Source organism: Antrostomus carolinensis, unplaced genomic scaffold (genome assembly GCF_000700745.2).
Source record: "Antrostomus carolinensis isolate BGI_N321 unplaced genomic scaffold, ASM70074v2 scaffold7965, whole genome shotgun sequence".
Lineage (NCBI taxonomy): Eukaryota > Metazoa > Chordata > Aves > Caprimulgiformes > Caprimulgidae > Antrostomus > Antrostomus carolinensis.
This window is the reverse complement of record NW_010315837.1, coordinates 31,639-43,179: the sequence shown is the minus strand read 5'-3', so window position 1 is coordinate 43,179 and position 11,541 is coordinate 31,639. Positions and strand designations below refer to the sequence as shown.

At 38.3% G+C, this 11,541-nt stretch overlaps 1 protein-coding gene across 1 annotated transcript in view; it reads left to right on the top strand.

Moving 5' to 3' along the window:
- DYRK4 (dual specificity tyrosine phosphorylation regulated kinase 4) overlaps window positions 1-9,441 on the top strand; it is a 21,808-nt gene extending 12,367 nt beyond the window's left edge. Inside the window, exons 9-14 of the mRNA XM_010168082.1 lie at window positions 1,815-1,896; window positions 3,019-3,191; window positions 4,329-4,389; window positions 4,934-5,063; window positions 8,611-8,765; window positions 9,206-9,441. Coding sequence (XP_010166384.1) covers window positions 1,815-1,896; window positions 3,019-3,191; window positions 4,329-4,389; window positions 4,934-5,063; window positions 8,611-8,765; window positions 9,206-9,441 — 837 coding nt within the window. The remainder of the gene's footprint in view (window positions 1-1,814; window positions 1,897-3,018; window positions 3,192-4,328; window positions 4,390-4,933; window positions 5,064-8,610; window positions 8,766-9,205) is intronic.
- The last annotated feature ends 2,100 nt before the right edge of the window (window positions 9,442-11,541 follow it).

Genomic DNA, 11,541 nt, shown 5'->3' with positions numbered 1-11,541 from the left:
TGCTGCTATATCTGTGAAGCATTCATGCTAGGTGAAACATTTCAATTCTCCTTAAGCCCCAATCTTAACTTTTTGCATTTTTCTGGGAATTCTTATGTATTTTAATTCTATTTTCATTTCAGGTAAATATTTCTCTTGATTTCTGTATCACAACTCCAGATGAGCCAAAGAATAAATAAATAAATCAGCTCTCAAGTAAAAATGCTCAGGATGAAATTCTGCTCTCACTTTGCTTAATGTATCTTGACTTAGAAGTCTGAAGAGTCATATACTGTCTGTACCCATTTTCTTGCCAACATCTTTGCCAGACCAATTTGCAGTGAGAAGTGAAGCCTTGAAAGATAATGAAAATACCTTAATCAGAAACAATTGGCCCAAGAGGAAATCTGTTTCCACTCAGTCACTGACAAGGAATGAGGTTGACAAGATCAATAAGTGTAGTCTGTATTAAAACAGAGTAACATTAGTGAACATTTAGTGAGTTCACTGAAAGATAATTTTGTTCACATTCTACAATTGTACCGTTTAATGAATTTAATTTATGTCACCTGAAACTCACTTCTGTTATTCCATCTGCCTCCTATGGTATTTCTCATAAGTAACTCAAGGTAGAGTGTGGAGTTTCTCTGGACTCAATGCTAGGTAATCACTGCCCCCAGAAGCTGGTTTTGCACTTAATCAGCTCCCTTGCATTGTGAGAGATATGATATTAGAGACACAGTCCTACCATGAACGTGAAGGGGTAGCTAGCTGCAGAGAGAGGATGCTTCTTCCCATGATAGAAGCAAGAGCACCTGGCAGTGGAAGTCAGTCCTTGCCTTTCATCAAAAGCAGCTTCTCCTTCCTGTCATGCACAGTGTTTCCTTATGAGTCCACTAATTACCCAAGAAACTACTTTGTCATTATTTGGCATCAACCTGGGAACTGCTCAGTCCTTCAAAGCTTTGACGTATAATCACTTTAAAAGTGGTTGATAAAGGTAGCCATCTCTCTGCTGAGAAGTGGAGACTATATGATCAGAAAGCAAATGAAAGGAAATGCTCGATTTAGACAGATTTTTAATGAGGATAAAATTCAGTTCTGCAGAAGAGAACTAGTAGGTTATGTTTATTCATCAGTGCAAATATTCCTGAGGTAGCTGTTTAAGAATCACTTCTCAAGCTGGAATTGTAGGCTCAGAACGCTGTGCTGTGCCTGTCTGCACCCAGCTAATAATCCATAGGACCCTACCATTTTCATTCACCACTACCATGGGATCTTCACACCACACTGTTGTGAGGTGGAGAGAGATATGCTTACAGCGTCTGGAGAAGGCTGAAAGCAATCGAGGGAAGAATTGTGAAGTGTGACTCATTTGTGGGGCAGGGGCTTTCTGTGGTTACAAAAGGATGATTCTGGTTAATTTAGCATGCCATGCAACCAGATGCAGTTTGCCTTTTACTAGATTAAAACCAATGAGTATTGGGGAGATCACTCTGCTCACATGGCAAGCATTCTCACTGGCTGGTGCCTTGATAGCACCACACACTCTATATTGCGGTGGCTTGGACTGTATGTGAGGGTCTAGTGTCCCTTTCTAGCTAACCTTCAAACTGGGTACCTTTACAAACCTCCTCTCTGCTTTGGTTAATTGCACATTATTGGATGCCTACTCATATTGGCAAATGCATTCCCAAGGAAGTTGTACTTTGAAGCTTTTATTATGTAGATAAGTGTAAACCCAATGTGTTATTGCTTATTTTCTGAAGTGTTCACTAACAGAATGTCAAAACCATTTTTTCCATGTGATTCTTTTTTTTTTTTTTTCTTTTTAGGAGAACATATTGTTATACCACAAAGGCCAAGGTTCAGTTAAAGTTATTGATTTTGGATCAAGCTGCTATGAACACCAAAGAGGTTTGCAGAAAAGTCAAATTGATGTAATTTTCTTAATAAGCTTTCTTAATTTTAAATAATGTGGAATAACTATTTATTTGATGGAGCTAATATAGTGACCTATGTACCTACTTAGAATCTGATGAACTGTTCAGCAACTGATGGTAGAACAAATACTGGTAGGAGACAAGTAAGCTATTACCATGCTTTTTCTTTGTCCCAAGCCTGATCAGCTACTCTGCTCCTGTTGAAATCAGAATTGCATTTGCAAGAGTGGTTAGGTGAAATAGACCTATGAGGAAAATCCCAGTGCTTCACTTCACAAAGAGTTTAGCAGGTCCAGAGAACCTTGCTCAGTGAATGATTAAATTATAATTGGTACTTTTTTGATTTATACAACTGAGGGAATGGGAACTATGCTTTAGTTTAGAAAGTCTAAGTTGAGTTTTATTTTTTCCTGTCAAACATTTAAGTATAATGAGCCGGAGATAACAAGAATAAAATTTGTAAAGGAGAAATGAATGTATAAAAATTCACCTAATAATAAATCTTAACATTAATAGATATATTGTAAAGTAAGAATTATATCACCATCAGGAATGCAAATATCACCTGTTAAAAAAAACAACAAACACAACAACAAAAACCAAAACCCAAGAAAGAAATCTGCACTGCATTTTATTAACTTAGAAAAACAAAAGTAGTCTTAAGTGATTCATATTTTCCTATGAGAGATTGATATTTAAACTGAGCCAAACTTGTTCATCTATATTTTGGGATTCAGACCTTCAGATTTACATCCCAGTTTTGCAGGAGTGCATAATCATTTTAAGTTTGCTCATGTTTGTGTAGAATGTAATCTGAGATGCAGCCTAAAATTTGCAGAGAATAATTTCCTTCAGTGAAAGTCGTTGAAGAACAATTTAGAAATAGAACACTGGAAAGCATATCACCCAATGATTTTAGGATGGGACTAGCAAAGGTTTTCAGAGCCTATGTGAACAATCCCTTAATGGCAGCTAATGGATAGAGTAAATATATGATGCCTGAACAAGTATTTCACTTTTCTGTGAATTCTGGAATCCACATTTCTGCCCCATTTATGAGATTTTGCTTCTTGTCTAACTTTCTCTTTCAATATAGTGTACACCTATGTTCAGAGCCGGTTTTATCGCTCGCCTGAGGTGATTCTTGGTCATCCTTATGCTATGGCTGTTGATATGTGGAGCTTAGGTTGTATCATAGCTGAGCTCTACACAGGCTACCCACTGTTTCCAGGGGAAAACGAAGTTGATCAACTTGCCTGCATCATGGAGGTAACTTTTGGGATTGTCTTTTGAATTGCATACTCATTTGATAAACTACATTGCCAGCAACAAAGAGAAATCTCAAGAGAGAATGAAATACAATTGGCTTTGGGCTGGCCTCTTAGAGGGAGATTTATTACAGCCAAAGGGCTCTTTGAGAGGGTGGGTTCTAACGCAAAACCATTATTTCTTTTTCATGTGCCAAGCACTGCTTTGTACACTCTCTGTCTTGCTTCTGAAGGAAACTTATTTTAATCTGGTCACAATTTTTACAGAGAAGTTAGAACAGAATAAACATATCTAAGGGATGGAAAAGCAATCCAAATTATTACAAGCTCCTCTTCTCTTGGAAACCAAATATGTGTTGGTCAAATCAGATCTTTTTAGTCCAAACTCCTGCTGAGAGAAAGAGATTTTTGCTGACATTTGAGTAGCTAGCTGTGACTTGTCTAGCAAATCTTGAAAACCTCAAAGGCTTGAGTAGAAGCCCACTGGGTGACTTGCTCAAGTGTTGGTGTATTCTCCTGGTGACAAAGTTTTCCTAATAGTCCCCCTGCACTTCTGAAGCCACAATTTGTGGATGCTACCTCTTATATTGTCTGCCCCTACCAAAAAGTTTGTCTCTATCATTTTTGTAAATGTTTTTCAAAGAATTTTAGGAATGCACTGTGACATCTCCTACCTCAGATCACCTAGCTAGTGCAAATGTTAGACTAGGTGCAAAACTGACCCGTGAAAGCAAGTCACTTAGTACCCCATACCAATCACTAAACTGCAACCTGACGTTGCACTCAGCCCCAAGTTTTGATCCTTCTAGTGCCATGTTAGTTTGTACAAGACTTTTCAAAGACAGCATCTCTCCATGTGGCCTCCTACAACAGCTGTCGTTAACAGAGATGCTTGTTCTTAGAGCCTTCTGTGGCAGGGAAGATCCCAGTGCCAACCTTTATAAGATCACATCTTCTGTGTGCAGATAGCTCTAAGGAATCCCTTAATTCCTTCCACAATAAATGGCACAAGTGGAAACGGTTTGCAACATTCAACTTCTTTTCAAATGGAGAGTGATATACCACATCTCTCTTGATAGCTGTTAATGTATGTTCATGAAATGACAAGTAACTCCTTAACTCATTTTCTATGTTGAAGGTATTGGGTCTTCCACCAGCTGATTTTATCCAGGCTGCATCAAGGAAGCGAACATTCTTTGGTAACTGCTTCTGATTGATTGTCCTTGTGGGATTCCTCCCTGCTACTTAATCACTACTTAATAGCACTGGTAGAGGGTAGAGTCAGAGAACCTGCTTCATGTCTGACAAATCATCTTTCAGGAAGAGGTATTGAGGAGAAGCAAAAGGATAACACGGGGCCTACAAATGAACCTGGTGATGTGCTTTTTCATGTTTTATGGGCCTCTCATTGCCAAGGTGATAGGGGAGGGATTGGGAAATCCATTCCACTGTTACTCCTTAAAAATATTATTGCTAAAAGAAAGGCAGTGGTCTTTGGGACTAATTTGCATTAAGTTCATTCCTCTGTGTATAACTGGTTTTGGAATATGCACAAAATGAACAGAAAAACACAGCGTAGGGTGCACTCTCTAGGATGTAACCAATATTGTTTGCTACAATGCTGGGAGACCATCAATCCCTCAGGACAAAACCAGAGTTAGTGGGTTAGATATGGATACTGGTTTTGCAACTCTCTTAAATAATTTATGAGGATTTTTTTCAGCATGTCTTTATTTTTTTAAGATTCCAAAGGTTTTCCTAAGTCCATAACTAACAGCAAGGGAAAAAAGAGGTGCCCAGACTCCAAGGATCTAAGCACAGTGCTGAAAACCCATGATGCTGGTTTCTTGGACTTCCTGAAAGGATGTCTAATGTAAGTGCATAGTTTTTGCTTATATGGAGCAGGCTAGTTTTGACTTTGCTTTTATTCTCTTGTGCCTTTAAAATCTTCATATCTGTTGGGGTTTTTTGGTGGAGTGGGATTTTTTTGGGTTTTGTGGGTTTTGTTTTGTTTTTCCCACATGGTAGCATTTGGATACCTATTATTGTTATTCGCAGCTTATTACAGGGAGAAACTGTTGCACAGAAAGACTATATGGGATTAGTCCAAGATACAAAAGAATGCTGACATCATCATATCTAAAAGCAGGTCTTCTGATGCTAGAGACTAAACTCTAAAAGCAATGTTTTTTTAACCCATTGAGGCCTTTTTATTAAATCCTTTATCAGATAAAGGTTCATTCAGATAACAAAGCTAATGGTAAAACACTGACACAAGGCAGTGCATCTCTGAAGGTCAAAGTTTGGTTTTGTACTTAAATCTCAGTCCCACTCTGGTGGGAAGAAAGTCTTCCAAATTCCTCCAGCAGGAGTTATACTGGGAGTTGACTTAACTGGCTTGAATGTTTTAACTTATTTTCTGTGCTAGGCCTTGGAAATGGCAATCAGGTGGCACACTATGGTATATGTGTGAAAACAGTTCTACTTCTTTGAATATCTGCTCACAAAGATCTTGCTTTCTGTGTGCACGCTCCCTTGGGTGAGATTAGGATCTTTTTAGTTCCAACACACAATACACCTACCCCTTAGCAGAGAATAAAAAGGCAAAATACATTCAGCCCAGAATTGATGGTATTGTTTGCTTGCTTCTTCTTGACTGCACTAATTATCATGGAGGATTACTTAGCACAGTTACCAGAGTGTTAATCTTGTAGTTCACATGCTGATTTAAGCCCTTTTTCTCCTTATTGTGGCTATAATTATTTTTCATTGATAGCAGTCACATTGCATATTTCAATAATTATTTGATAGACTGTATTTGTCCATTCTGTTGATTGGAATAGATTTTTATAAATCACTGGAGCTCAGAATACAAGAAAAGTCTAATGTCTTAGATCCTGTCATTTCTAGGTTAAAATGTTGACTTTACTCCAGTCAAGGATTTTGCTACTGACAAAGTATGACAAGTGGTCCACAGCTGTTTTCTTAAAGGAAATTGATGATTTGCACATTTTTGTAAAGTGCTAAATACAAATAACATGTAGAAGTTAACAGTCTTCACACAAGGTAGAAATCCTACAGATCTCTAAGCCAGGAACTTTTTACCTAGTATCATAGAATAATTTAGGTTGGAAGGGACCTCCGGAATTCATCTAGCCCAGTCTCCCACTCCAATTGGAGCAAACTTTGAGCAGGTTGCTCAGGATCTTGTCTGGTCAGGTTCTGAGTATCTCCAAAGAGAGGGATCCACAGCCTCTTGGGGCAGCATGTTGAAGTAGCAAACCACACTGACGGTGAGAGCATCAGTGGCAGTGCCTATGTATTTGTGTGGGGGAAGAGAGGAGTGGTTAGTGTCACCAGCATGTCATCTGACTTCACAAAGTGAATGGAACTTTTAAACAAATGAAATATTGTGGGAGGAGCAAACTATTTCATGGCTCAAACATGATCATGTGTCTTTTACAAGAAGGTCAGGTTGCTAAGCATTTTAGAGGGTGGTACTCCATGGACCCTGCTGATATGAAGTGTCGTTTTACTAATAGGTCTTTTCTCTTGGTAGGTGGTTACTAATGAGGTTTTAGTCCATCAGACTAAAGACTGAATACGCAGGAACAAGCTTTTGTTTGGCTGTGTAAAATACTGACCTCTTGAATAGGTGCAGTAAGGCTTTTGGGGTGAGCTTGGATCCTAATTTGTGCTGTGTAACAGCAGCAAAAGCTGGCCCCATACCTTTTCCAGTACTACCTGTATCTTAAGCAAGGCTAATATTTTGTGTCTTCTTTAGCACTGACTGTAAGTTTCTTTTCCATGTTCTCTGTTTGCTAAATCTGTATGGCTCATTGACCTGTTTTGGTTTGCTGGCTGAATCAGAACATTTAGGAAATAATTTCATTGAAGCAAAAAAACCCCTGTAAACAAGTTGTTTCAGGTCACACAGAAAAAAAAAATGTTATATGTTGGGATTGTTTAAATTTTTGAAGGAATTAAGTAAGGTTTGAAATGAAAACTCTTTTTGAGACAAAAAGAATTGAACTATTTTGTCTTTTTCAGTTGCCAATCTGTGTCTGTCCAAAACAGCCTGATACATTTGGCACGACTTCATAAATAGTTTTGTTTGAATGGTATACACGTGTTTTGTGGATAAAAACATCAGATCAAAACCATAATTCACTCAGCTCTTGTAATTACAAGAATCTGTTTTTTTCCTATGTTATTTCCGTACAGTTCTGGACAACACTGAGATTAGACAAATCAGAATGAAATAGTCTGCAACTGATGTAGAGATTAGTTAACAGAAATATTAGGATTGATATGAATGCAAATGGAAATGTATGTGTGTTTAAGCACTGGAAGAAACAGCAGAACAGAGGTTGAAAGAATGGCATGTGTTAGTGACAAAGGACAGTGCTCTCAGGATGCTGCTCCCATCTGTAAAACTGGGGACTGTGTTATCTGTGTCACAGCCAGGAATCCTGCACTCTGGTGAGACCACAGCAGGTGGCCAGCAGTGAAAAATCTCAGAGCTCACAGTAATTGCATGGCAACAAGGTTGCAGAATATCACGTATGCTGTTCATTTTCCTGTTAGCCCAAAAGGAAAACAAAAATATATTCCAAAATACAAGGGAAAAGAGACCATGCATAGCTACCTTGCCTAACACTTATGAAGACTGAAGTCAGCAAGGTTCTGATGTGATGGACCATGCCCAAACAGCAGGTGACTTATAAAGGATATAAAAGATTTGTCTAAAGACTAGTACGTCATCACCAATCAACAAGAACCCCAGAGATGTGATGAGGACTCAGTAAGTGACAACCCTTGTCCTCTGTGACACACAAGTGGTATTGGCCAGAACACTTGGTACTTGTAAGTATGTCAGTGTGAGAACTGAGTGAATGAAACCTGTGAGAGGACAAAGTCAATGCAGAGATTTTGGAAAAAAAAAAAAAAAGTAAAAAAATCACCTTTCATTTCTATAATAAGATCTCACATGAGTTTTGTTACATTGAGTCTCTACCATAGTTTCAGGTGCAGTTAAATTAGGGAAGACGTATCTTTTAATGAATTACTCTATGTCTCATTTATGTTTCCTTTATTGGACCTTGCTTTAACAGAATGTCAAAACTGTAAAACAAATGTTCAATAAGGTCCCTACCCTAATAACACCACGAACTGCATATCAAAAATGGTTTGATGCTGCAGAGAGTTTGATCAGCAAAGCATACAGTGCTGAAGTAAATAAAAAGTTTAGAAGCATGGAGAAGATCACATAAGATTTTTCCTTGTTTTCAGTTAAAATTCTTTTGTTTCAAAATATGTCCTCATGACCTTATTTTTAGAAGAAAATACTGAATCTTTTGGCTTAAACTAATCTTCAGTTAGAAGCAGTTGAATAACTATTTGTCTACCGTGGATTTAAGGTGGGAACCTGCCCTGCGTATGACTCCTGACGAAGCAATGAAGCATGCATGGATCCAGGAACCAAAAATACACAGAGCAAAACAGAAAACACAGACTTCAAGGAAGATGAGTGATGGCTCTTTGTCTACACCAGAAAAGAACAAGGAGAATATTCGTAAGCATGTGCTACATGGGGAACTCAGTGCATTTATATCAGTGTTTGGTATTTCTTAATATTTAATACAATCTGTCTGAAGTAAGGTGAGGTGATAGTACACAGTGTGTGAATAATGGATGTTCACTGGAATGTGGTGGATAGAGCCCCTATTTCTCACTTCTGTAGAAACCCATTACTTAAGTTTTGTAGTGGCAACGAGCAAGAAGACTGGCAGTATTAAAGATTCACATGGAAAGTTATTTTCCTAACTAACAGCAAAATAGTTACAGTATCTGATACCACACCTTAGGGCACTTCCCTTTCTGAGCAAGAGAGTGCATCAATGGTTGTTGTAAGATCCCAGAGAACATATTTAAATGGTTTTTTGTGAATTTGTGTTCATCTGCTGCTAAAACTCTGCAGTCTTACCCTATCATTTTATTTATTTATTATTACAGAAAATATCTGGAGAGATAGGGCTGACAAAGTGAAAAGCGAACTGGATGAAAGACTGACTCCCACTGTGCCCTCCACCGACACAACAGAAAATGATGTACAGGACACAAAAAAATATGTTATTCCAGAGAAGCATTTGGAGACCCAAATAGAAAAGCCTACAAATAATGATCAAGCAGAACACAGCGGTGACACAGCTCTTCCAAGAAATTCTCTTTTTTTCCCACCGATTAAGTAATACACCACACAAGTGTCGATTGGTTCAGTTACATACTTAGTATACTTTGTAGGTATTATTTGTACTCAGGAATATAAGCTGTATCTGTCTGTACATGGGCTGTGCACATTTTAAGTATATTTAATGTTCATTTTACCCTGAAATAGTCCAGGCGATCAAAACAGAGTTTGAAAACCATTCCAGCAAAACAGAGTTTGAAAACCATTCCTTTTCCTCATCTACATTCTTGTTGTGATCAGAGATCCTACACAACCAGCAGCAATAAAATGGAGACTGTAGAGGTGGGGAGTGGCTTATTCTTGATGTTTTCATAGACTTTTGAATTTGAGATTTTCCTGGAGCTAAAAGAACAAATGCATTTATTTAAGAATCTGAATCCTTTCACTTACATCAGCATAAATCAAGCATAATTCATGGACAGAATTTACTTCTGTAAAAAAAATAAGATAAATCAAACCCAGCATCTTCACTCCCTGTCAATCTCTCTCTTTTTTATAGTGAAACACTAAATGGAAACCATTTAGCAGATTTTAAAATGTAAATTATGTTCTTTAGCTCTTTAGCAGCAACACAACCAGTGGTGTTCTGGGTCCACTTCTGCAGGTATTCATATCACCCAGAAGGATGGATTAAAGCAAGCTTTTTTGATTCAGGAAAACTCAATTTTCTCCAGGGGAAGTTTAACTTAATACTCTGAAAAAAACCCAGATTTCTTTGACCTCTATGATTTATATGTTTAATTAATTTAAACATTTACCTCTTTGGACAATAGACTGTATTTTCGTTGCATCTGTAAAGCACCCAACTCATTATGACTCTCATACTTTATGGTGGCTTATAGATAGGACCACAATATAAAAGGAAATAATGAGGAAATTGTCCTACAAAATGCAGCTGCTACTGTAACAGTGATATTGCAGTAATCCCGAGAGAAATAAGTGTTCGTAGGTGTTAGGAGTCACCATAACAGCAAACTCCCACAGGCCCTTTGTGCAAAAGGAAAACCCAAAGGGTATGAAAATGGTCCTTACCCAGTTCTAACATAAGTGAGTAAACAAGCCATCTAGTAGGATACAGAGGTGACTGCACAACAAAAGGCCTATAGCAGATGTTTTCTCCTACTGAATAGAAGTTAATGTAACAGTAATCTTAGAGAAAACAGACTGCACAATGCAGTGTGACCATTCTCTTGGCTTCAGGTAAAACCTGGGACTCATGAAGAAACACCTGGAAGATGAGTGACCCAAGCAGGGCAATAGCCCATTACTGAGTGTAATTGAGGAGTGAATTACAAGGGTATTTTGGCAGACAAATGTCATCCTGCTGTGATGCAGACATTACTGACAAGCAGGCCAACTTGCAGTACCAGAATTGTCTGTATCTCTGGCTTCAAAGAGATTCCTTTGCATCTGAACCCTCCTGGAGACTAAAACGCCCCTGTGCATCACCAGAATGATGTACTAGGAAAAGTGACTTCTTTATGCACCACATTTCAGTGATTGCACAGAATACCCAGGGTAGGTGAGCATCTCGCAGAATGCAGGCAGAGTCCTTATCGCATTTCACAGAGGAGTCCCACCCCTGGTGGGAGCTGAATGAAGGAGTTAGACTCATTGTCAGTTTTAGGGAATACTCAGATAGGTATAAGTGCAAGGGTTCAATGTGGACTAAGAACAGCAAGAGTACTTATCTTGGTACTACTTAACATACAAGGTCAGACCCTTATATCCTTGGAACTGGAATTTGTACTGTTTCAATTCAGTTGCTGTTGTTCATTCAACTGCTGTCCATTCTCCATGTCTGTTGCGGTACATTCACTTAACTGCTTAGGCTGCTCCAAGTTAAAATATCTGTCTTCCCTTAATCTTGCTCCCAATACCACAACACATGGTCCAGAAGCTGGATATCAATTTACCAAATGTCCTTTTTTATTAGAGCACTGGGGCAGTTGTTTCTTTTTCTCTTTTTTTTCAGTCTCTAATTCCACTTGGAACTGAAAACTTTCCCCAACAAACTGTTGGCAGTGTGGTATGTCTATGTGAAAAGCTATGGTTTCAGTAAGTCCACGCTTTTGGAGAAAAATATTTCATTTGAAAAATA